Source organism: Platalea leucorodia (assembly GCF_965183815.1).
Source record: "Platalea leucorodia genome assembly, chromosome: 3".
Lineage (NCBI taxonomy): Eukaryota > Metazoa > Chordata > Aves > Pelecaniformes > Threskiornithidae > Platalea > Platalea leucorodia.
In genome coordinates, this window is record NC_138825.1 from 40,487,743 (window position 1) to 40,514,405 (window position 26,663).

The 26,663-nt window shown below is 40.9% G+C and overlaps 1 protein-coding gene across 1 annotated transcript in view; it reads right to left on the reverse strand.

The window, feature by feature from the left end:
- The window catches only part of KIF26B (kinesin family member 26B), a gene marked incomplete at both ends in the record, with an annotated part of 300,168 nt that overhangs the window by 33,512 nt on the left and 239,993 nt on the right, over positions 1-26,663 (reverse strand). Inside the window, 3 exons of the mRNA XM_082305966.1 lie at positions 17,585-17,744; positions 23,089-23,272; positions 26,139-26,401. Of these exons, the coding sequence (XP_082162092.1) occupies positions 17,585-17,744; positions 23,089-23,272; positions 26,139-26,401 (607 nt within the window). The remainder of the gene's footprint in view (positions 1-17,584; positions 17,745-23,088; positions 23,273-26,138; positions 26,402-26,663) is intronic.

The following is a 26,663-nucleotide window of genomic DNA, read 5'->3' on the forward strand; positions in this document are numbered from 1 at the left end:
CTTTATTCACAGAGGACTCCAAATAAAACCTGAGGGCCCCCAGTCTCCATGCAAGTACTATGTATTGTAAGTAAAAGTGGCCAGATCAATATATAATGATTTTTAATGTACATGTATTTTCTATTTAAACCATTTGGAGATAGGCTGTATCAAATACATTTATCTTCATCTATGCAGCAATTTAAAATACTAATGATGCACATGTATTTTTCATGTTATCTGAAGTTTTGCTCCCCCTTTAAATGGGTTCTTCTATTTATTTTGCCCACTATAATCCATTAATTAGACAAGCTCCTCAATAGGCTCTTATATCTCTGACACTTCAGAGATCTTTTAATAGCCTGTGACAGCAAAGGAAAGGAACTCTTTTGAACTTGCCTTTTAGTAATTGTTACATAGCTCACAGTTTTACCTGAGGTAACCAGAGCATGCTTTAGAGTTCGATAGGTACCTATTACGCCCAGAAAATCAACTGTAAATCCGAGTATTTCCGTGTTAATAGCTGCCTCTCCACAAGGCTGGTAGTCAGAACAGAGTTGTGAGTGCCAGAATGCAATATGCAACTACTAATGTTTGTATGTATTTAGTTTTAAATGATAAAAAGATATCTATTAAAGAGTTAGCTGTTCAAAATCCCAGAAGCGCTAAAATAAAATTTCAAAGACAAGACTGAGCCAGTCTTTCATAAAAAGCTCCTTTCAACCTTCAACCGTCTTCAAAAAGCCTCAAACTGGACTCATTTACAACGTGCCTGGAAGGTCCCCCTTCTGTTTACAAAGCTGCTGCTGAAGCTCAGGAATTCCTGCAGCTGAAAATAGTTGAGGCTGCAAGAATATTTTGGCAAAGTACTCATTCTAGTCTTACACTCTCTCCTTGGCATCTGCTGTTAAATTTAGACAGAGACAGGATACTAGAAGGGCATTTGGCCTGAATCAGTACGGCCATTCTTACGTTCTTACTGTCAGGTTACAGTGGTCTACAGCAAGGCTCTGCAGCCTCTTTCCTGCATCCCCTCTGCATGCCTGCTGTGATCTCCTAAGGATGGGGAAAAGCATTCCTCAGCATCCAGTCAACCCAGCCCCGGTCGATGTGTCTGGAGAGACAAGAGAGGCCAAGAGGAAAGACAGTCATTCTGTTAAGGAGAGCACATGGACAACAGCCCCAGAAGGAGAAGGAGGAAAGAGAAACGCCTTGTTTGGTCCTATGAGTCTGATCCCTGTGGGATGTCATCAAAGCAAAGGCAATGCTTGGGGTGAGAAGAAACTGTGAATTATCTGCTCCGGCCCCTACCCAGTACAGAGAATCATATGATCCTCCTTAAGCATTTAGAAGACCCTTCCTTAAAAACATTAGGGCTTCCTAGCACTGCCGCCACACACTTCCATTTCAGACTGGCACGCTGGAAGCCATCTACTCCCCTATTTGCCCATGGGCCTTTTGTTTCCATTGCTCTCATGCCCCAGAGACATGGGGATGCTCCTACTGTATGTACAGACACCGCTTACACTACTTCTCATGCTCTCTCTATTCCCTGACCCTATTTGGGTATGCAAGCCAAATTCATTTAATCTTCTCTCACGTGAAAAGCTATCCTGCTCCCCTTGCCAGCCTTTCTTGTACTTGTTTCAGTCTGAATTCATCCTTCATGTATATGGGTGACCAGAGCTGCATCCAGGAGAGGAATCGCTAGTCCCTTACATAAGGGCATTACTATTTTTCTACCGTCATTCCTAATGCCCCCTCAGACTTCATTACCTTCTCACTGTTACGTCTCTTGTAGACACCGGTGATCATTAACCAATATGCCTAAATCAGCACACACCCCCCACCCCCTTTCTAGCTGACGAGCTCCCAGATTTGGGTAGAAATTGTTAGCAGTCCATCAGGGCAAGCCCTTGCATTAGTGCCATTTCTATCACTCCAGCCCTTGAGGTCCCACAGCTGCTGCCATCTGATGTTCTGATCTTCCTTTGTACAGATGATGGCTCACAGCTTTGTGTAACCAGCCACTATCATTAGCATGCTCCTGATTTGTGTGTCAAGGCTGCTGATAACAACATTAAATAAAATCTCTCTCAAAACTGATCCTTGAAGAACTTCCCTGGTGGCCTTCCCTCTACTCTGATACTCCCAGTTCAACACTAGCTACTGTTGTCTCATCAGTCTCCAGTATCTCATGCATCTCACAGCTCCTTGTCTTCTTCAGCTTAACTAATAATTTCTCAGGGGACACTAATTCAGTTATTTACTCAGGTCTAGACAGATTACATTTACCACCATTCTTTCACCTAGAAATTCAGACATTAGGCATCATATCTACATAAAACAGAGGGTGAGGGTTGTATCCAGAGGGTTGTATCCAAATATATCTCCATTTTGGGAGGAGTGTCGAATTTAAATGCACAGACAGCTATTCCAGATTTCTCTGTCTTGGGAACAGTCAAGATATGTCAAGTCTCACCCTCCAAGAAGTCAATACCTGATGTCCAGATTTACTCTAAAGTGAGCTTTAACTCAGGCCTTCAGGATTAGTTCCTCTAACATCTGAATGCTAAGACTGAATTTTTGTTGTAGTGGGACTTTCTTAACATTTCAGTGTTAAATTTGCAGCTATTGCAGCAACAAAAATTGATCATTTAATTCAGATGATCTAGCAGCGAACTCATTTAAGCTCCTCTCTTCTCTCTATCCCTCCTCCTCCATACACACTGATGAGCAAATCATTTAGAGAGGGGTTTGTCTGCTGACTGTATGAATTTTACTCAGCAGGAAAATACATTCATCTAATTGCATTTCAAATGGTGAGGATCTGAATAAAGGAACAAGTTGTTCTATGAATAGAAGAATTAATGAAGACTAGTTTCCTGTGGGTTTATGTCCTGTGTTCCTCCATTTCCTACACTTCTGCTCTCCACTCTTCTGCATAGTCCCTATGACCCCACCTTGCCAAATCCCACCTAACTCATCTCCTCCAGCTGCAGCTCCTTCCTCTCTCCCTGTTGGCTTGTGCATCCTGGCCGGCCAGCATTAGGCTCAGCTGGTTGGCGAGCCAGCGTGCAATGGAGCAGGTAACTGCTGGCTGCACATCTTCATGGCCCAGCATGCTTCTGCTCCATTCCTCTCCCAGTCCCAGGAGTCTTGCACAGACCTCAGATATCTGAAGGCCTGCCCCTGTGTTAAATCTGATTGGAAATGGTCAATTAAATGGCCAATTAAAAAAATGTATTTGGATGACTAGCAATGAGATGGCGTGATCATGTATGCTTCAGCCTCTCAGGAGGTGGCTAAATATCTGTTGTTGGAACCTGCTCACGGAGCTTGTCAGGCTTCACAGTTTTGAAGCACAACATTGTGCATAGCAGTCATTCCCACCACCAGCTACTGAGGACAGACAGGACATTTCCCATATTAGTATTATGAGAGTGATTAGAGCCACCTAATTATAGCTGTGCAATGACAAAAATCTCAGCTCACAGATGTCAAGTTATCCAGACTTTTAAGTCTTTCATGTCCTGTGGCTTAGAGTATTCCTGCCTTATAATTTGTCAGATCTATGTTATGATTTTATGTCCAATTAATTCTGTGGGAGGACAGCAGTTCTCAAATGAACATGGAGTAAATACAATCAATAACAAACAGGCTGTTATGAGAGTTCAAGTCATTATTGCATTGTTAATATTTTCCAGTAGTTCAGGTTTAGTTATTTTTTTGTGTGATGTATGACATATTAAATACATAGCAAATGGTTTAAAGGTCCTGTTCTGTTTTCAAAGCTGCTACTGTACCAGTTTCAAAAAAAGTAATAATGACCCAAAAGGGACCAAAGAAGTTTATACTTCCCTCAGTGCAGCAGATTTGCATATAGTGTAGCTAAGAGGTGTATTTGACCCAAGCATTTATAATTAACTCTTAACTTGTCATATATAAAGAAAAGCTTTCTTTTCATTTCAGTGTTTTTGTTGCAGTGTAATTCCAAGAAACACCAATTAGCTATCAAATGCTGACAACTTGCACTTATCACTGATCAGGGCTAGGTATGAACTATAAACCTAGCACATCACCATAGTGCAAGAGCTCATTACCAGTCTAGCTTTCCTAGCTAATCTCTTCTACTCATTTTTATTTAGGGACCTTCTGGCTAGCTCATCTGAAAATTATACGCTAATGATCTGAGCAGAATCGAGAGCTTTAAATGGTAGCACAGGAGAAAAAATAATTCTGTTTGATCTCTTTATGTTATGATAGATGCCATTTAATCAATTAACACAGCAGAACATACCATTCCATTTCAGACCTCGCAAACATAAATGAAAACAGAAACGGGTGAGAGCTTCACACATCTCTAGACCTTCTCCACCCTGTAAAAGAGCATCATATATAGTATCAGGGAATGCTGAGGAGCACAGTCACTGAGACAGCAGTCAAGACACTATTTCCTGTGGGTGTCCTACACGTCTGCCATACGGGATTGCCAAGGATGTGACTGCTGCCAGCAGAGGGGACGTGTCAGCGACAGGGTCACAGCACTGTGCACTGGGTCCTGTGGAGATGTCAGGCAGCAGGGCGGCCCAACAGGCATCCTGGGGTGCCTGCTGCCAGTTAAGCCTCCAGAAGGTTTAACATGGGGCGCTGGGCCCCTGGAATGCCCCAGAATCAGAAATGTGGCTTCCGATTATGTCTGCCTCCTTCTCCCCAACCTGCTTGAGATTATGAAAGTATTTGAGAAACTGCAGCCAGAATTCAGATTCTGACTAACCATGGACTAAAGATACTGCAGCAGTGACAATGAGTGCTTCACAGTTATTTGCCAGAACTATATGATAAATAAAAGTTACTGCTGAAATATACTGGAGATAAAGAAGGAAAAGAACAGGATGTTTCATAATGTTACCACTTGTTAATGAGTGCAAAGGATTAAAATTGGTAAGATGTAGGCAGGAACAGGTAGGAAAATGTATCTGATCCATATTCTGTAAAGCCTGTGTAAATAAAGGGCATCATGGGATATAAAAGTTCTATATTTAATAATTAATATAAACAGATTGAGAGCAATGACAAAAATATTTGAGAAGCAGCACAAGATCACATTTAGGGGCTATGTCATTTCCTGCAATCTAACTGTTCTGGAGTTTCTTTTCTGAAGACTACGAGATTCACCCAACAATACCAATATTGTACCCTGTGTTTACTGGCTCCTACTCTGAAGGAGTCAAAAATAGAGATGGTCAAAATGCACATTAATGCCTCAAGAAACATATTATATCTCTAAATCAACCACTCAAACACATCCATTGCTGGTCTATACTTGTGCAATTCAAAACTTGGATAATGGCAGAGGACAGTATGCTGAGCGAGTTCTCAGCACTCATCCAGCCCTGACCTTAAGACGATAAGTGCATAGCCTTTGACGTGCAAGAAGCTGGACCTTTTTCCTAAATACAGTGGTGGAGAATTTTTCTTCCTACTATGGGCAAAAGGAACAAGAATCCCTCGGGACTCTCCTTGGAACCTGCACAGCAAGAGCAGTGAAGACCTGCCGCTCTCTGCCCATCTTTCTAGATATCCCAAAAGAATGTTCTCTACTTAAATATGCAAAGGTTTGCAGATTTAACTGTCAGAAATGTTTCAATAATATGCTCTCACATAATCAGACCATGTGGCTGGGAGATGTTCATTTACTGTGAGAAACAGTAACAGTTATTGGTGTGAAGCTGAGATTCCTTAAAAGAATCAGGTATAGCTCCACAAAGGAGCACCATTGATGGATGGAACCTGGCCAATGGAATTAAAAATGCATTTTTAAGGGTTATACTATCTTTTGCATGGGTGTGATATAACAGCATTACCAGAGAAAATTCAAAAATCTTACGTATTAAACAATATAAATTCTTCTCTCATCAAATAAGCCAATTTGTAAAGAAAACTTTATTATGGTATGTGTTTCAAATAGCCAGTTTATTGTCAAATATACCTGCTGACTTGCTTGTAATTCTCTGCTTTTATTGTCTTATGTCTCTGTGAAAAAAGATGTTCTGTAGAAAAGTTTAAGCAAAACCATGAATTTTCTTGGGAGGATGAAAAAATCCATTTCAATTTTCAGAGTACAGCTAACAGATGTGTTTGTGATATCAGTAGAGACCAGAGGAGTTCTGCTACAGCACTGCAGAAGCATGATGTCCCTGCCTGGAGAAGCCCTGACCCTGCTGGGAAGACAGGTGACAGCCCCTGGGAGCATGTACAGTAGAGAGACCCAAAGCATCACATTCAGATTCACAGCAGCCAGAGCCTTCCCCAAACACCCTCGCCGCCATGGGGCTCGTTGCGCCGAGATGAGCGTGAGGGGAGCTGACACAGCACCTGCAAATGGACACAAAGGACTTTGCCAGTTGTGTAACCTTCTTGAAGTTTGTCTGACACACAGATAAATGATGCCAGGTGAAGGAGCTCACAGAGGACTGCAATCAAGAGTAGCTCAAAACCAACAAAAGCCACTGATTATAATGCCATTATACAGCACATAGCCATCCAAAATGGCAGTAGTCACCTAACAAGAGAAAAGAAAATCTATTACCAGCTTAAGAGGCTTCTTTTATATTCTGCATGATGCAAAGATCCTACAGGTTACCACAGCACACCCTCCCTTTTTCTGTAAAACACACTCCACAGTAAGCAGCCTCAACTCTTGGCTGAAAAAACAGGAGCGTTTCACAAATTTCACTGGAGCACAATGTGGTAGGGTGCCAACTGTTTCTCTTTCACAAACATGTATTTTCAGAGTCAAATCTTATTCAGCATTGGTCCTCCATCAGCCCCTCTTTCACATCAATATAAACTATTGCAGCTACAGCAGTTACCCTCAGTTCCCTTTGACAGGAGAATAACTATCCTCCATCGCTCCAGCAATGTCTGCACATGAGAGAGATGAGCAGGATTCAGGAGGTGCATGTCGGCATGGTCTGACTGAGTACGCAGAGCTCCTAGAATACTCTCTCTCCCTCTCTGAAAAAGCGCAGTTATTTCTCTAACACCATACCTTTGGAAATATTTATTTTTGTTACGCAGTACATGCCAACTGGGTAGCAGATCTGAATACTGCTTCTAATTCCTCTCCTATTGCACAGAGGTGTAACTTCAAAGCACATCACATGGAGCCTGTGAAAACTGTTGTTTGCAAGAGAGAGGAAACGCAGTCTAGGAGCACAAAAGATTCTGCTACTCTGTTTATAGCTGGAGGCAGACATGAAAATTGTGTTCAGTCCTTAAAAGACTGCTCCAAGGAGATTCAGGTCCCACTTGCGCAGAGATGATGAGGTGCTTTTAACAGCTCACCTTGTAAGTGGCTCTCCTTGTTTGCTCTCGGGCTGTCTCTGAGTCGAGCGGCGCAGGCGCCCAGTGCAGTCTGAGCTGCCCGAAGGGACTGGCGCAGGCGACACCGGGGGCTGTGTGAGAGCCCGGCCCTCTGGAGCTCCCGCTGAAGGCAGGCAGGACACCCAGGAAAGCTGCAGGCTGTGCAAGCTGCTTACAGTGAGGGCAGCAGGATAGAGACTTCAGTCAGCGAGAGCACCCGCTCCTGCAAAGAGCGTAATACATTGTGCATCCTTTTCCAAGCCCAAAAATCCCTTCCCGTCTATGACAGCTCCCAACTTTCTCCTTTTCTTCCATTCATTGAGACTGAAGACTGTATCGCCATAGCTCCCAGGTTTGTAACAGCACCCAAAACAGCTGCCGCCACCATCATTCTGCTACCCAGCTCACTGCTCTTCAGAACCAGCTGTACCAAAGGGAGCCAGAAGGGCTGACATTTCTGACAGTATGGACGTATGTTTTGTCATTGATTTTCAAAATGAGTGAAGCTTTATTTCTTCCCAAGAGCACAAACTAATGAATAGTGAGAGAAACAATTTAGTAACTCCCCCCACCCCTCAAAAATAACCCATTGAAAAATAATTTTAAATATGGCAGGTAGAACAGTTTTGCTGATGGGGTGGATAAGACAAAATACAGCTAAAACAGTTAAACGTGCTGTCTGAAATTAATTTTACTGAGTCTTGCCACATATTGCTAGAAAGTGTGTCACCTGATGGCATTTATAAACAAACAAAACTTTAAAAATTAAAATAATCTAACAAGTTTGTTCTGCAGCAGGAGAGAGAGCTAATTTTAGTATTTCAGAAGACAGTTCTAACCAGCCTGCTTAACTCTAAAAAGTCAATGCATATTTTAAAAAATTCACTTCACATCTGTTCATTGTGTACAGGCCCGGAGGCAACCACCAGCCAGAAAACTTTGATCATCCAGCAGAAGCTAGGTGGTATCTGAAGAGCACAAGAGGACTGTCTTCATTGCTTTCCTCTCAAACATGTTATGAAAATAAGAACTTCAATAAAGGTTTGTATGGAAAAAAACCACCTTGCAGTTGCAATGCCATTCAAATACTCTTGCAGCAATAATACAAACTCTGTGAAATATTCTCCATTTACAACGACACAATTCTCTTCAAAGCTTCTAGGGCCTGTCATGCCGTTGAGGGATGTCCTCAAATAGAGTCCAAGAAAAGAAAGAGCATGAAGAAAAATTGTTCAACTATTTGCCCAGAAAATGTAAACCAAGTTTTTGTTTCTTTTTAAGTTAAGGTCACAAATACTATTTATATACATTGAAGAGGAAAATCAAATGGTCCTGCTTGTGCCACTTCAGTAGTCACAAATGCCTATTTATGTGGCAAGTTCCTGTATAACCTTCTTGAGCTCCAAATTCATGGTCACAGACCCATCTGCAACCAGTCAATAGATGATTGCACATTTCCAGTTTTCATGTTCACCAATTCCATCAATCACATCTCTTGCAATCCCAAACTCATCGCTAGGTAACAATTAACCACATACTGCCTCTTTTAACAATGTCCTGGTTTTGGCTGGGATAGAGTTGATTTTCTTCCTAGTAGTTGTTATAGTGCTGTGTTTTGGACTGATGAGAATAATGTTGATAACACACTGATGTTTTAGTTGTTGCTAAGTAGTGCTTACACCAGCCAAGGACTTTTCAGCTTCCCATGCTCTGCTCAGTGCACAAAAAGCTGGGAGGGGGCGCAGCCAGGACAGCTGACCCCGACTGGCCACAGGGCTGTTCCATACCGTATGGCATCATGCCCGGTATATAAACTGGGGGACTTGGCTGGGGGGCAGTGATTGCTGCTCAGGGATGGGCATCGGTCGGCAGGTTGTGAGCAGTTGCATCACTTGTTTTTCCTGCATTTTGTTTCTCTCTCTCTCTCATTGTTTTCCTTTTCATTACAATTATTTTTTTTATTATTATTATTATTATTATTACTACTACTACTACTACTACTACTACTACAATTATTATTTTATTTTATTTCAAGTATTAAACTGTTCTTATCTCAACCCAGAAGCTTTCTTAATTTTGCTCTTCAGATTCTCTCCCCCATCCCACCCGGGGGGAGTGAGTGAGCAGCTGTGTGGTGCTTGGTTGCCGGCTGGGGCTAAACCACAACAAACAAACAAGCTGTTAATCATCAAATACTGAACATGAACTACGGTATACAATATCCCTTAGCAAGGATTTGAGGATTATCTCATCTAATTAGTTATAAGCATGTTTTCTAATCTGTGGGCTTAAGCCAAAGCCCCCAAAAAAAGATTTCCATTGACTTCCACTGAGTTTTGGATCAAGCACTGGGAGAACTCGATTTTGCAATTCAAAGAGAAAGAGATCTTAAAAAAAAAAAAATGTAACTAAATGATGAAGGAAGAAAAGTGGATAACTGAGTTAAATCATCTGGCACAGAAATTGACTGGACAACCCATACCCCTGCTAAAGTCGAGTCTTGAGAAAGACACCACTGGGACTTTCTGGATTTCTTTGATGCCATGCAAGTGTAACAATCCAGCTGACTGCTAGTTTTCAGACTCCTAAAAGCAGAGGAGATTCTAGCAGACACACTAGAACATGTTTTATTGTTTATTTGTATAACTGCCTGCCATGTGCAAACACTTTTTAAACAAGGATGAAGATAAATTATCAAAATGGAAGCACAGCTATTGAAAATTGTTAAAGATTTGGCCCAAGAACTCTGCACTGAAATTGCGTAAGCCTAGCGCCTAACCAATCTGGAACTGTTTGTTTCATATCTGTTAATTAGTATTTGTTAGTTACATATTTATTTTGCTTTTAAATCATTCTGCCAATGAAGTGTTCACTTCAGCTCTTGGGAAGTTATTCCATCGACTAACAGCAATCACTGTTAGCATGCTTTCAAGTTTACATTCCTCTGTCTCATTACTTCAGGATAAGAAACGATTCTGCCACTTTTTCTCACCAGAAACAATTCTCTCCTCCTGTGTGAATTCACATCCTTGAAATACTACAGAGTAGTTGCCGTCTCCCCTCTCAGAGGTCCCCTTTTCCCTGCAAGCTATGAAGCTTTATTTCTGTCACGGTGTTCTTCCAGGTGAGTAACCCTTTCATCTCAAGCCATTCACAATTCTCCTTGCTTCTCTTTTAAATTCTCTGCAGCCTGTAACCTCTTCTTAGAGATGAGATGCCCAGCTCCGAACAAGGGGCTACATACTGGCACTATACAAAGAAAAGCTATTCTCTTTGGTCGCCTGCAGTGGGATGTCTCTGCTCTCTTGCCCTGAGTCACGCTGGTTTTGTGCAGGGAAAGCAGAATCAGTAGGGAAATGAAAGTTAATTTCACAGATCATATCCATATGCAACTATTCAAGAAACTGGAGATAACCAAAAACGTGAAGTGAGGCTAATAAATATTACTACATTCTTTTTGATAATTTGCTGCATTGCACAAGAGCTAGTTATTCCAAGAATATGGCTATTTAAAAATTGTTCAATTATACATGAAATGAATTATTGCCACATTTCCACACAAGAAAATGTATTAATGTTCAATTGAGCCTGAACCAGTGGTGGAACAGGTGAGAATAAACTGCTGGATACCCTAACTGAAGGTTCAAAATGGCATTTTAATGAATTAAGTACAGATTCATTTGTATATGAAATCAACACAATGGCCTATTTGGGTCCCACTCAAGTTATATTTCAGGAATATCTGCACACTACTGGATTGCTTGTTCATTACCAGTCATGTCTGTGCTGGCCCGGGACCAAAGTAGTGTCCTTCCACGATGCAGCTATCTGCTGCTGATAGGAACGGCTATTTAAATGCAATTAGTAATTGCTATTAAATCTGACTATAAACCACAAGCACTTCCCTTCTCATTTCATTTTGCAGTCCATCATTATTTGCTTGTTACAGTATCTGTAAAGCGGTAATTCATTGAGCAGTTCAAAGAACATTAAAAGAGTGTGCTCATGAGGCCTGCTTCTTTCCACTTGAACACTTGTGCAGAATGGAGCCATGTCAACTGAGGGCTGTTGTAAAACTGGTGTAACGGGGCATCGGGCTCAGTGAATGCAACACACTCGCTTACATCCACTACACATGCACGCAGACACCTCTGCTCCAATAATTATCACGTTGCCAGTCTGGCAGGACTGAGCTGAAAACCCAAAGCTGGGGAATGGCAGCTCCACTGAAGCTTTCCTTGAGGATTTTGTCTACTATCTCTCATTAACTTGATGATGAAACATGATACTGTAAGACGTGGGCAGATAAAGCTCAAATCTGCATTATCAGCTGTACAAACTGTCCTACAATAAAGCTCATTGCTGATGAACACTGCAGCAGTGATTGCTGGAGCATGCAAAAGCCGTTATCCTCATGCTCTTGAGTTGCAGATTAAATTACTCTAATAAAATGTAAGAAGTTTTCCTACGTTCACAGACTGTGCATCCCTGATTCCATCTATTTTATGTAGTTCTCTAGAATAAAGAAGAAAATTGTCTGAAATTCAACCTAGTAAAACTGTTATCTACAGAAAAAACCCAAAGGTGAAAGTAATTGCCAGATGCTCCAAGTCCTCATTATATCTATGCTGACAGTGTTGCAGCGCTCGCCTCTTGCTGGCAACTGCATTTATCTTCCATGTTGCCAAAGCACACTGGCTAGTGTCAAAGAGCATGCACCTAAGGCCAGCTAGTGTAATATGGCATTGCTCCAGTGGCTTCACTCTCTGTTAGCCAAGGCTCTGGTCCATACGACCTGGCTGCCAACATCATGGAAAAATTCTTTTGTTCCTGAGCAGGTCACGTTTTTGATAGCTAATTAGGAACTATTGCACATTCAACAAAATCTCTATTGACCACTCTCCTACAATTGGATCATTGAAGGGTATTTCTTAGGCTTATTCCTCTTTTTGAATGGGCTCATTTCTTTTTCTCTTTTGCTTCCCAGTTCTTCTCTCTGGATTGTTGTCTCCTCTACATGTTATCTCAGTGTCTCTCAGAGCTCTCCCATTCATTTTGGGCCATTTCCAACTCCTGTGATTCTGTTTCAGCTGTCACTCATGTCCTCATTTTCATTATTTCCCTTCATCTGCTCTCGCATTTCCACAAGTAAAACAGCAAAACAGTTCTTCATCCAATTCTAATATGTTAAATACTGAATTAACAGAGAACGATTGGAGATTCCAAAGACAGCACTAGATTTCTTCTGAGGCTTTTTGTTGTCTTTGTACCACATTCTCACTGAGGAGAAGCAAAAGCAAGGAACAGAAGACTAATAGATGCAGTAGTGGAAAGCAAAAGTGGTTGAAATCTTTCAATTAAAAAAATAAATTATTTTAGGTTTAGGCACTGATGAAGTAACGAATAAACAGATTGCTCATTGGGTGTATAGTTCAATTTAGGCATTAAATTCTTAGGCCTAGTAAGCAGACATGGTTGTGTGAATCCCACAAAACTAAGATTTAGTATGAGCTCATAAATAAGGATAAAATCTCCAGTACTAATACTAGTTATTGTACAAGAATTGTATTGTAAACTTGTTTTTAGCTTTCCTTATCTCTTTCTGAACAGTTTTCACTGACATTTCTTCTGAGACAAATAATCTAATTCATGCTATAAATGCAAAAGTGAGACGTATAAACAAAAGATATCTGGGATCCCGGTTCTCTTCACACACTATTTTTTTACACAGAAGAAACAACTGCAGATAGATACACCCATTTAACCAAGAAAAAAATCTGAATTACTGGATCCATCCAAACGTCATTTTCATTTTTACTCCAATAATTAACTAAAAATTTAAAGAAAATATCTGATATACAGCATATTCTTTAGGCTTATCTTTTATACCACAATACTATAATCCAAGACTTTCCCTTTTCTCCTCTTCACTTAAAAGCCATAATAGTCTGCCCTTGACCAAAAAAACCCCAGATTTTGCATCCCATTAGAATCATCTATGTGAGTCCATAACTCTAAAAAAAGTGAAAAAATACAGCAACAGAGTCCTAGCAACAGTTAAAATGTAAGTAGCTTTTTGCCAAGTCTGAATGCCCTTTACAAAGTCCTGCTTGTTTTTTTTCTAGCTCAGTTTTATAAATGGGAATAAATAAATAAATACAGAAATAAATTATTTTCCAAAGGTCATACAGAAAGAAAGAATGGATTAGCCCATGGTTTAAGCACCGGATTAGATCTTAAAACATGTTGGCTCTGCCACTAAGCCTCTTGTGCAACCTTGCACCAATCACTTAATATAATTTTATTTTCTACATATAGGGTAAAAAAAAACCAATACCAGCATGTAAGGTCTGTGAAGAACTGCAACCATATGACAGAGAAGCAGAAGTGCCAAGAATAAATTCATGCTTTTGACTCATGCGCATCTATTTTATGGACAAGACTCCCTCCTTGGGTGTGCATAAGCATGTAGTTGAAAATATAGGATGCCTCCAGAAACACTAGCACATTGGGATAGCACATTAAGAGAGAAGCCTATTAAATAAAACAAGCAACAATTTCTGAAAGAGAAATTCATACAGCCTTGCACTTTTCTAAAGAGTTTTCTTACATTCTCATAGTCATTAAAATGTATAAAAATGATTATTTCCAAAACAGCATTACCATGAATTATCACCACCCCTGTTGCCTAGCAACTGGAGTAATTTTTGAATAGTGAGCTGTATAAACCAGTATCTGGAGTTTGTGCAAATGGGTATTCATTTGAGGGTTTAAAACACATTCATCTTGGAAATCAGAGGCAGATAATGCAGCACTAATGTAAAGCTGAAATGCTCTTAAAAAAATAAAATGGCACTAACAATTACTGCAGCTTAGCAAAACTCTCGTCCTGTGGCAGATCTGAGCCCTGTCAAACTTGGTCAGGGCAGGAGCTGACTCCCTTGCTCTTCATTGGGCTTGCAAGTGCCCCTTTCCAAGTTTTATGAAGATATTTGACATTCCTGCGGAGAAAATAATTCTCGCCCAGTATTTTGAGGGATTTGCTTGTAACTCAAGAGGAAAAGAAACTGGTGACATTAAATGGAAATGTATTTATGTCAAATGAAGAATTCTATTTTTATATGACATACTGAGCTGGAAGAACTCAATGGTTCATACCATGACAGAATAATGTGCTTGGTAAGGTTCAAAATAGGTCTGGACATTAATAGTGACAAAGAGGTAACCTACTGAGATATTAGAGAGAGATTATAAGTACATATATGAAAGATACAAACTCCCAGAAATCACGGCCTGGTCACTCATGAGCTGCATGTTGTTGCCCATTATAGGGATTCTTGCCCATACTTCAGACCCATGTGGAACTTAACTTGAATGCAGGACAAGGTCCCAAACCATGTCAGCCTGTATTGTTTGATGTCTGAGAATTTCTACATTACTTTCTTACAACTTTAGTAGACAAGTTCCTGCTAAAGCTAGTGTCAATCTGTGTTACTGTTCCCAAAATGGGGTGGGTGGGCGTGCGTTCCCAAGGGAGAAAGATTCCAACTTAATGGCCTCCAAGGCTTAGCCTTATGGGTAAGAAAAAAAAATGCAAAATGTGCTGAACACCAGCATGTGTTTTTCATAGAGACTGCAGGCAGAGAGGCAAATTCATCCCTGGCATAAACACACAGCCCACTGAAAGCAATGCAGTAGCATCTGCTTATACCAGCTATGAATCTGAACAAGCTTTTCCCTACAACTACTACCTGCGGAGATAAAGCTGGATACAGCACTGAAGGGACTTTAAGAGCCTGCAGCCTCTCAGACTTCAGAGAATAAAATTTCTGCAGTAAGAGAAAACCTGATGTCTATGAAATTGTGAGTTTCCGGGCTCCCAGGAAGCAATGCAGTGCCTACTGACAGGCTGCCATAAAATACTTAGTGGCTGTTTAATAGCTCAGATAAAGAAAAGATGCTCCATTTTGTCTGCTGCTCTATGGAAATTTGCTGAGACCACACACACAATGCGCAGTGTTGTCACATAAGAAAATACTTCTGTTGTTTTCCTTTCGTCCCACTCAAAAAAGGCAGTTAACGAAATTTTAATTTTATCCTTAACAATGAAAGAGAACACCCCTAAAGAGAGGGAAATTATCTCAGCTAAATAGGCTAGCTGTTGCTCTAAACAAGAGTGCTACCAAACACATATCACATCAGACTATGGGATGCTCAGCCTCTTCTACAATGCCGCAGACCCACCCCCTCCTTCCTCTCTTCTCCACCGAGGAGCAGCACACACCTGTACTGCTGGATCACTGAGCAAATAGTGTTAGCGCTCAGCGAGCCACCAAGACTCTTATTCCCATTGCTTATGAATAGATCACATACTTTCTGCACTCTTCTCAAACAAAATTTGCTCCAAAATAGGCCAATATATTTTTCAAATTACATTTTAAAAGTCCTCCTTAGAAACAGAGATATTGTCTCTGATTCACAGATGACAAACCACTTCTCTATATTTATACTTATACTCTATACTATCTGCTCTTATAGGAGTGAGCCAAAGAGGATATGCTGGCCCGAAGAGAGCTTTTATCTTCTTTCAGCAGTACAGAAACACTGACGAGCAAGTGTGCTGGCACCTCTGGCTGTGTAAGCTCAGAAGTGCAACAGCTGGGAATCACAGCAGAAAGAGATCGGTAGTGCAGCAAGTAGAAGACATGTTTGGTAATGCTTTTCTCCCAGTCAGGCATTGCCAGGAAAGACAGCTGTTGTAGTTGGTAATTGTTCCTTGTATGTTTAGTTCTAGCCTAAGGAGCACCATTTTTTTCTATTCCTACAGTTGGCCTTCCCTTCAATCCATAAAATCCAACAGGAAGGAAGACAGGTTTTTGATAAGCATAGTTTGAGCCACACTTTGTGAAGTGCAGGGTTCAAGCCATTTTCACGCTATGACTAGGTGCATGATCCGCAAAACATTTAATGAACGTTTATACGTACAAATTTGGTTGGCCCTTAACTGAATTCCAGTCTGACTGAGCTCCAGGAACAGGAATGCTTCCAGAGAGCATGTTTATAGCCCAGACTGCCAAATAATTTTGGAAAATAAATGTTAGAAGAAAAATAAAATTGTAACCAAACTCAATTCATCTTTATTTTCCAAAATGAAGACAAAACCAAAGAAGTAAAACTTGTCGATACCTTGCAATCTTGAATGAACATGAGAAAATAATCGTGTTTGCAGCCTTTAAAATGGTAAAAAGGGTAAAATGTATGGGCTGAAATATGCTCTGTGAATGACTCGGTTCGTTTTTCATGTCATCCTTTTGTTCCTAACTCCAGATCTCATATACATGTCCTTCATGAATGGTAACATTCATTAGCAGTTCGATTACAAGATGCTAGTGTAAGCCTGTGATGCTAGTTGCTACTCCCTAGGCTTTAGGCTAGAGCAAAGCAATACCGTCCACAGACTCAGAAATTTCTCAATTGAAAGGCTGTATGACTGTCTGGGTTGGGTAATGAATCCAAACTTGCTTTCAGACCTGCACAGATGACAAATGGGGTGAGACAATGATGAAGAGAAATGAGTAACATGAGAAACAAACCCACTAGGTGAGCAATTCCTCTAATTTCCTAGAAGCTACCTGCAGTAGCAAAGGCCACTTGTCTAGTGTGACTAGAAGGGCCTACTTCTTTTTTGCAAGTGAAAGGCTGACATGGAGATTCAAATCACACAAAAATAAAATGCAGAGTAACCTTGGATCACAGAAAGAATCCCATGACAAACATGCATGCTCATTGTGACATATGTTTTCAAGAAACTAAATTCCACACGACGGACAGCAAAATAATTTTCTCCATAGTGCTCCATTATGGCAACAACATTTGTCTCTGTGGAGCAAATCTGAAACTGGCTCTCAGATATTCTGAAACATTAAAGAAATCCTTGAACAGTCCTGGAAAACAAAATCGGAATGTGCTGAACTTCAAGCCTTAAGATTTTTAAAACACCTGGGTCCCATTTCAGCAGGCTTCTTCCTTTGAAACCTGAATGTCAAATACAGTGTAGCTACCAGATGCAAGGTTAGATCAGGTGTCACTGAACCTCAGGCAGGTTTTGCCGTACCTCAAGAAGGCTGCACTGACCCCAGCAGACTGTCTCCCTGCTTACCCAAGCCTGCCTCAGGCCCAGACAAGCACACTGCTTGCAAGCATCCTCTCATTAGGTGCAACACAGAACACCACTTACTTGTATGGGATGTGTTTGCTTCCGTTGACAAGGGCGAGGATGACATTGCCCAGTGCTGACAATGAGAGACAGAGGCCAGAGCTTCCCTCCCGGTTTTTGCTGAGCACTTTCACACAGCTACCCAGGTCAATAAGGTGCAAGCGGCTGCGACCTCCAGACACTGCCATAAACAAAGAAAGCAAACAGTCAGCATGTGCCTCCAAAAGCAGCTTCCCAGGAAAGCAAAAGACTCACCAAGAGGAAACAATCCAGAAACCTTTTCTAATTCATGTTAGCAGCAACAAATTGTAGGCGTCCTGTTAACTCACTGTGAGCCTTTATAGCAACTCCGGACTTGCTTAAAATTTGCCGAGGCTTTCAGTACTCACCTGCCCCTGCAGGCTTAACTCTGTGGGAGTCACCACTGTGCTTTTTTCTTTTTTTTTTTTTTTTTTAATATAGCTCTATTAGCCTGTACCTGAGTTGTCTCTGTTTCTGTCTCTGTCATTACAGATCCTCTGTCCAGAAAACTACAGGCTGGGAATTGCTGCTGGGTGAGCAGTGACCCTGTGGTAGCTTCTCTTACCTTCCCCATCTTGAATACTGGATCTTCAGAAGAACCTCTGGTGTCTGTGGGACATTCACCTTTGCTTTAAGTCTATATACTTTTACATTATCATTTGGGCTAAGAAAAGGTTTGCCATGCCATGGGTAATGGATTGTGTACAAGCTGCTCTGTTCTGAATATAGTTTCTGTAAAACTGGCAGTGGATCCCTTTTTTTCTTGTTTATTCTGTATCAACACACTGCATTTAAAGTGAAAAGATGCCACCATTGAAACACCAAGATTAACTGATATTTGCTCTTTTTAAAAACCTATGGTTCCTTATGAACTCAGGATGAGTACTATGTAGACTTTACAGAAGTGCTTCTAATGCTCTGTGATCTCAAGACAATTTCCTAGCTGGTTTTTTTTTTTTTTTTTCATCTGATCTTTGACCACTCCTCTCCCTTCTCAAGACTTAGTTTAGAAGCAATCTGTAGGAAAAGGCAGTTTTATTTCTACGATCTTAACTCAAAAGTTAAGAGCACTATTTGAGGACACAAACTCAACTTAAACAGGAGTGGAAATACTTTCACATCTGAGTTTACCTCTATGCAAATAAATTCACAGCCATTTTGACAAGCACCTCAAGTTATGCATCTGGTAAAAAAAGTATTAGCAGTGGGGGGAGACCAGTTCACAAGCAAAGATGGCAATGGAAGCAACTACATGATGGGGACCTTAGAAAAGAAGTTTCCAGATACATTTCATTGCTTTGGAAATGTCTTATCAACCACAAGCATGTTTTTTCAATGACCCTGCATTCAGTAGCTGTGGTACCATGCCATGGTATACAGGCATGTAGGTGCCATAGGAGGTAGAAGGAAATAAGCTCACACAGATATGTGAAGACATTTGTAAAACTTCTATATATTGACAAAAAGGTGATACGCAATCATATAATTTTGCAGATTTGCTCACAGAAAGAAAGTCTACTATGAAAAATGTATACAAATACAGAAAACATACAGCTACTAAATGTATATAACTATTAGCTGTAACTTAAAACATGTTAACCTACACTGAAAAAATGAGAGAGATATTTCATTTTGCAAGCACTGCAAAACACAGGGCTCACTGCTTATTGCTACTACCTGGTGTCTTGCATGACAGAACACTTTCTATAAAAATATAAAGCCTTTCTGTAGAATGTGTTCTATATAATTCTATAATTCTGTTTCAGGTGTAGGTGATAGCTAATTAAAATGAACAACAATAAAACTAGGAGTAGATTTTTATGATAAAATAAAAAAGAAACATGAATAAAGAGAAAGAATAAGAGAAGAAATGAAAGAAAACCAAAGCAGAGAGAAAAAAGAAAGAAGGAAGAAAGAAGAAAGAGAGAAGAAAGACGAATTTTTCTGTGAAAGTGATTTATGCTATGGGATTTGAGAATAATATTCCAAAAATGTAGCCAGCATCTCTGTCAATTGTTAAAACACATGTGCTGGTTTTGGCTGGGATAGAGCTAATTTTCTTCACAGTAGCTAGTATGGGGCTATGTTTTGGATTTGTGCTGAAAATACCATTGATAATACAGGGATGTTTTCATTATTGCTGAGCAGTGCTTACCCAGAGTCAAGGCCTTTTCTGCTTCTCACACCACCCCACCAGCGAGGAGGCTGGGGGTGCACAAGAAGCTGGGAGGGGACACAGCCAGGACAGCTGACCCCAACTGACCAAAGGGCTATTGCACACCATATGATGTCATGCTCAGCATATAACGCTGGGGGAAGAAGAAGGAAGGGAGTTATAATGTTTGGAGTGATGGCATTTGTCTTCCCAAGTAATCGTTACATGTGATGGAGCCCTGCTTTCCTGGAGGTGGCTGAACACCTGACCGCCAATGGGAAGTAGTGAATGAATTCCTTCGTTTGCTTTGCTTGAGTGCGCGGCTTTTGCTTTACCTATTAAGCTGTCTTTAGCTCAATGCACAAGTTTTCTCATTTTTATGCTCCCGATTCTCTCCCCCATCCCACCAGGGGGGAGTGAGCGAGCTGCTGTGTGGTGCTTAGTTGCAGGCTGGGGTTAAACCATGACAATACAGTAACTTCTGCTTCTTTTAAGTCCTGTTAGTGGTTCAGCTACATCAGGTATTAGGCAACACAGGACTTCCATGTATTAAATTATACTGTAATATTGGTTAAGTCATGCTGAATATCATGAAACAGAAGTGAAGAATAAATTTCTGATTAAAACTAATATTGGTGGCTAGACATTCAAAACACTGTAACAGTCCCCAAACTACATGACAACCCATTAAAGTCGTCCATGGAAGTTTCACCACTGTGCTCTCAGTGGTGGGATACTTCTCGTGGGGAAGTATCCACATGCACTACGGGCTCCTGCACTTACTGCAGAAAGTCAGGCTTCCCTGGGGAACTGTCTGGGCAGCTGCACCTTCACCTCCTCCGAACAGCTCGTGGAGGACCTTTGCCTCCCCTCTAAGAGTCCTTAAAACTCTTAGACTGGAGTCCCTGAGTCCTGTAAGACTGCTACCCTCAGAAGGCTGAAATTACCTTTTTGAGTATCTCCCAATGATTTACTTAGAAAAACAAAGTGTTTAGTTGCTACTGAAAATGACTGCAGGTGACTTCACTGAATTATATATAATAAATATTTCTGTTGCTAAGATTACCAGACATTGGGGAAACAAAAGAAAATGAAAGGAATCCCTACCCTTCAAAATCTTAGTCATATTGTTTCCACACATATTCCTATTACACAGGCTGAGGAAACCCAGAATAAGAGAAATTATTGGATCTTTCCTTCTTTAATTTAAAAGGCCCAGTAAGACATTTTTAGGATGGCAGATCCACTTGCTTGATCTGAAAATGAAGTTATTTGTTAGGCAAGTTCTCCACTAATGTGCCTGGCAGCTATAGAGAGAAGAGGAGAAGTGGAACATCCTAACACTTGTTTTTGTCTATCGCCACAGAGACTTTGCAGAGCTGACAGCTGAAAAATGACTGTGCCAGTTCTGCCACAATACCATTTATTTCAATAGTGTTAAGCCTGCTTCATGACATTCCGGGTAATGAATCTAACAAGGAGGTAAGTACAGTACCAATGCGTTATTCTAACAGTCATTTTTTACCAAAATCATGCATTAGCCAGCCCTTTAATCTCTTATCTTTTAGAAGCCGGGTTTGTTTGGGTTTTTTGTTTGTTTTTTTTTCCTATCCTTTTTTAATCCTGTTACTGGAATCTATATATCTCTACTATCTTCATGTTGTTTTCTGAAAAGTCCTTCATTACAGCAGGAGACAGTGATAATCACTAGGCGCCCTTTCTGAGCAGCTGGAATTCCCCCTCATTCAATTATCAGCAAGATCTGACCCTGCCTGGCTTGTGAGGCCACTCAGATATGGAAACTTGAAGACAGGAGGTGGTATGGCCACAAGACAAAGATATAACTACAGGCAGTGGGCAAAGCATGCCCTATTATGACCCAACAGGGTCATGCCTTCTTTTTTTAAAATTAGTTATTATAGCCACAGGGAAATGTTTTTATCCCTTTTATTAATTGCATTTGAAAATAGTAGAAAAGGACTGTGTGTACATGTACCTGTGTGCAGTGAATAGCATGGAGCATTAAATAATTTTAATAATAATTCCCTCAAAATCAGCCATCTTTATTCCTATGAACCAGTCTGTTTGAGCGTTCAGTCTTCCTTTCCACCGCAGGGTGGTTAATTAATAAACCTTTAGTTAATTGAGATTTCTGCGTGCCAATTCCACAGGGGTTATTACTTAAACACATGCAAACTGCTTTTCCATTTAGAGCAACTTTCTGGTTTGCTCTCTTATATTATAAGCACAGTCAGTGTAAATTTGCTGCATTCAAACATTAGACATTAATACTGCAGTGGTGTTCACACACTACACATCATAGCTTGCAATCTATTCCTTATTACAAATAACCTATGCAGAGCCAGGAGCTGAAACATATGCTATTTCTGCAGAATTGCTTAAGCCTAGAAATTTAAAGAAGCAGAGGTCTCTGGTGTCTTTCAAACAAACATTTTTCCCTGTAAAAAAATGATTATTTAAAAAAAAAGAATTTTAATATGAAAGTTTTCTTTTTCGGTGGGGGTGCTTCTTGTATTATATAAATCTTTTATCTCTGGAACTTATTAAAAAGAACCCTTCTGTATATGTCCAGTTATAAACAATTTGGGAGACTTGAAACAGAAGACAAATATAATAAAAAAGTATAAATGGTGCAAGTCAAATGAAACCTTTGAAAATTACAACAACATATAAGCAGACATGGAAGCATCTTTTCCTCATTTACAAGTGGGAGATGGAAGTAAAGATACAAGCCAGTGAAAGCATCTACGGCAAAGAAAGGGAGCAAGCCAATCTGAAAAGCCCAGAGCCTTTACAGAACCACAAGAACCCTTTGTGCACATGTAGTTGGGCCAGCAACTACAATATCATGTATCTCCAAGAAAAGGAACAATTTACGCATTGCCAACATCAGTTTCCACACACACTGCCCTATTTACGTGCCAAAGAGGAACGGCTAATGTAAGGGTGGCAAGGAATTCCTGTCGCCACTGTATTTTAATCCATGACTTCAACACTATCAGTAAAGATAATACTAAAAGCCAGTTTGAAAAGCACTTTTTTTTTTTTAAGATACAGAGGCCCACATAGTGCTGAGGACTAACTGTTAGTATCTCCACAACGGCAACAAAATTGACAAGTGATGGTAATAATCCCCAGTGGCCTTTAACGGCCTTTGGTGGGTCTTTACCAGCCAGGTGGATTACCTGCTGGTATGAATGGCCCCACCCCATGCTGAATGGAGAACTCTGCTAATTTTCACCACCAAGGAATATTGTTTAAAGGCCTGTTTAAAGCCAGTTTCCAGGCAGGCTTGGAGGAGACAGAAGGGAGCAAAGGGACAGCTTACTTCCGCCTTTGCCGCTCTTCTCCATGCGGTACTGGTAGATGTGCAGAGTGAAGAGCATGTGGGAGTTGCGGTGATCCTCCTCGTCGCAGTCCCGCTGGCTGCTGCGACGCGAGGCGATGGCGGCATCGAGGAAGAAGGCAGCCTTCTCTGCCGTAGGGGCACGGAGCTCGCTCTGATTCTGAAGCTGCAGGTTAACACAAGGGAGAAATGACCTAGAAGCTCCCACAAAAGTCAACACTACCAGACAGCATCCCACAGTCAACGCACACTGTGGGTATGCTGGCTTCTGATGGGACCAAAAAGGAGGAGGTGCCCGACGGAATGAGACCCTCCTGACACTGGCAGTGGCAATACCATGCCCTCCAGGAGCCCCACAGGCTTTTGAGGGTTCTCACTTGGGGTACCACTGATGGCAGTTGTTACACATAAACCCCAGCAACTGGAAACCGTCGTATAGGCTGGACAGATGCATAAATTTGTTCTTTGACTTTCACAGAATTTTAAGCTATTTATGCTTATTAATTATTCATTATTTTCATTATTTTTACTGCCTTTTTTTCCCCTGCATTGCTGGCTCTGGCAATCACTGTGTCCTTCTGATGATTAAAAGTGAAAAAAACAATTGTGGAAGACGTGTCAATCCCAAATTCAACAGTTGGTGGAGACTGGCAGGGGCAGGATGACATGTTAGAAGGGAGCAGTCCACAGATAAATCTGGGAAATAGCAGGACTGAAGCTTGTGTTCAGCCCCATAGCATGTGGGGAGCAGCACAGCAGAGAAGCCTTTTCCTTGCCCCTTCATACCACATGCTTATGCACCTGCTCACAAGCCAGGGCAATCCATTAAATGGAACGAGGCAGGTAATGTACGTACATTCACATTTGCTGGACCTCAATCCCAGTCACCAGCCTGCTCTTATCTCTCCAAAGTGACAGACAGCATAGGAGGGCACATGTTATTAACCCCCCATAATGTTAGGAATGCATGCATGTTTCGTGTCACCTAAGATTAGTTTGTCTGTGGAAGGGACGAGTGACTGTGCAATCTGATGGCATTAGTTTTGGCAGTCCGCAGAGCTGGCCCACAGCCCATAGGATAGACTTGTTTTGTCTGGCGTAAAAACAGCAAGGAATTCCCATTCTCAGGGTTTGTTCCCCTGCTATGTAATACAGCTAGAAATTAAGTTCTCCTAAAGAAGACAGTGCTCCTGTCTTCTCTTCATGACCATTAATCAGCCTGAGGAGGGGTAAAGCTAAGGGGATGGGGTGACACAGCTGAAGGCTAAGCTCGCTCTAGAAAGCGGCAGGGGGGCAGGAAGGAGTTAACAAGGCAAGCAGAAGGCAGGCCAGTCTGTGGGCTGATCTCACTAATGTAAGCAACAAGAAAATGTGCATACTTGGAAAGGCCCAATGACAGCCAGTATGACATATGGTGATTATTCATTTGCTATACACACAGCTGATTTTGCATATCTGGATGGCTGTAATGTAATATCCTCCCTTCATCTGAGGATTTTGAGAATTGAGGTGTAGGACACATGACTCCAGAATGTCTCTATGTCTTGTAAACAGACATAAAAAGGCTTTTTTTCTTGCAATTTATTTCAGTATTTTACACCACTGAGATACACAGACGTCTCATGAAGCTACCTTTTCTCCACTGATCTAAAATAATTCAATTTGTATATGACTGTTCTGTCTGTATCTATATGAAAATAAGCAACAGTAATAGGATATTTGTTATTATCGCTATTGTGCTGAAATACCTTAGTAAAGAACTAAGCTCTAAGGAGAGGCTAGTTGTTACGCAGTTATGTAACATATGTAACAAACACATGCTAGTTCAGCTCTTAACGGGCCCATCTATCACCCTAGTGGGAACTGTGAAGACTCAAGTCTCCCATCTTATGTTCACTAGACTGCACCCATTACTAGACACCAGAGGGTGAGATCTCTTGTGATACTGTAAGTATTTCATAAAACACTAAACCAGGAGTCAAGTGAGAATGAGAACCCTAACTTATTTAAAATCAAGACACAACTTTGTAGCCCTCCAGTAAAATGGAAAAGAATGGAAAATATGATCTAAGTATGTCCAAAAGGCTTAAACCACAAAGAGATAAAACACAAAATTTATTACTTGCTGTTTAAAATCTCACGATTCATTACTTTTGTGGATGTGAATCCTGATTTCTAGATGCTTGGAGCTGGAAATAGGTCTGTTCCCTCCTCCCTCCATTCCCCAACCTTGGATAGACAGTGCTCTGCAGGTTCTGGATGGAAGCAGCCTTTGCCTTTAAGGTTGAAAGAATGTATTCAAACTACATCATGCTGGTTTGCTCCCTCTTCATCTACTCATACAAAAATCAGATTCACTCCCTCACAGACAGCAAAATGAAAGAATTCACCTTTTTTCTCCTCAAACCAAGAGGGGAAAAAAAATAGGGCTGCCGAGACTTTCTAGTGGTTACCCAGGAAATACATGAGCCAGTTACTCATTCCTGCTAAACCTCCAAATCTGAGAAGAGTTCGAGTTATTCTTGGCTTGCCCAGCTCAGGAATTTATTTCTTGGCAGCAATTAATAAGTAGCAATTAATGCTTCCTACAACATTGCTAATGCAAGTGCTATAAATAATGTAGTTTATAAAGAGATAAACAGCCATATTAATGGCCTCCAGCTATTTGTGCAGTAGTGTAAATATTTTAGTTTGTTGTTTTACAAAAGAGAGATCACACTTTCTTTTTATTTTTTTTTTCTAAGAATGAGGTGAATTTTTGTTTGCACTGAATGTTTTCACATTTTATTGCAAACACAAGCCTCTGCTCAACATCAGTTATACCAGAGGTACAAATATTTAGGCCAGGAGAGCAGATGGCCCTGCAGCTGCAGGTCATAAAGTTCTTGCATGTTTTAAAGTAAACACTTTCAAGTCTATAAACTTTATGCTCTGGGTAGTTCTTGAATTTGAACCATCTCGATAGCTCAAAAAAAAAAAAAAAAAAAAAAGTCACATTGCTTGTTTCAGTGTAAAATGAACCTTGGATTCACCTGCATGCCATAAATGGGGTCTTCACAAAGGTAGACACCTGGGGACTGGCCATCTTGCAGGCTGCCTGTAGCCACTTCTGACAACAGGTCTCTCAGATTTTCTTCTTTTCCCCACACTTCCACTGCAGAAATTCGGACTGAGAAGCGGGCTCCTGTCTTCTCTTTGCGTTCATTAATCAACTTGAAGAGCCAGGAGATGGCACAAGGGATTATGCCGAGGTTTTGCATGGAATCATCCTTCCCAATCATGGTGTATGACTTCCCTGTCAGGAACAGGGGATGGAGAAAATATAACATCATCACTCCCAGGACCTTCATAACCTTCTGCCAAGAGAGATTATCCTGTACAGCCTCATGAAAACAACTTCTTTGCTAGAATAAGGACAATCAGCAAGGGAGAACGATAGGCAGGCAGACAAATAGTACATGGAAACCAGAGAGCATGTAAAACCAACAGATGAAATCTTGAGCTGCTTTCAAAAATCTTTAGATCATGCATTCCCCTGACATTCCCCATTCCCCAGG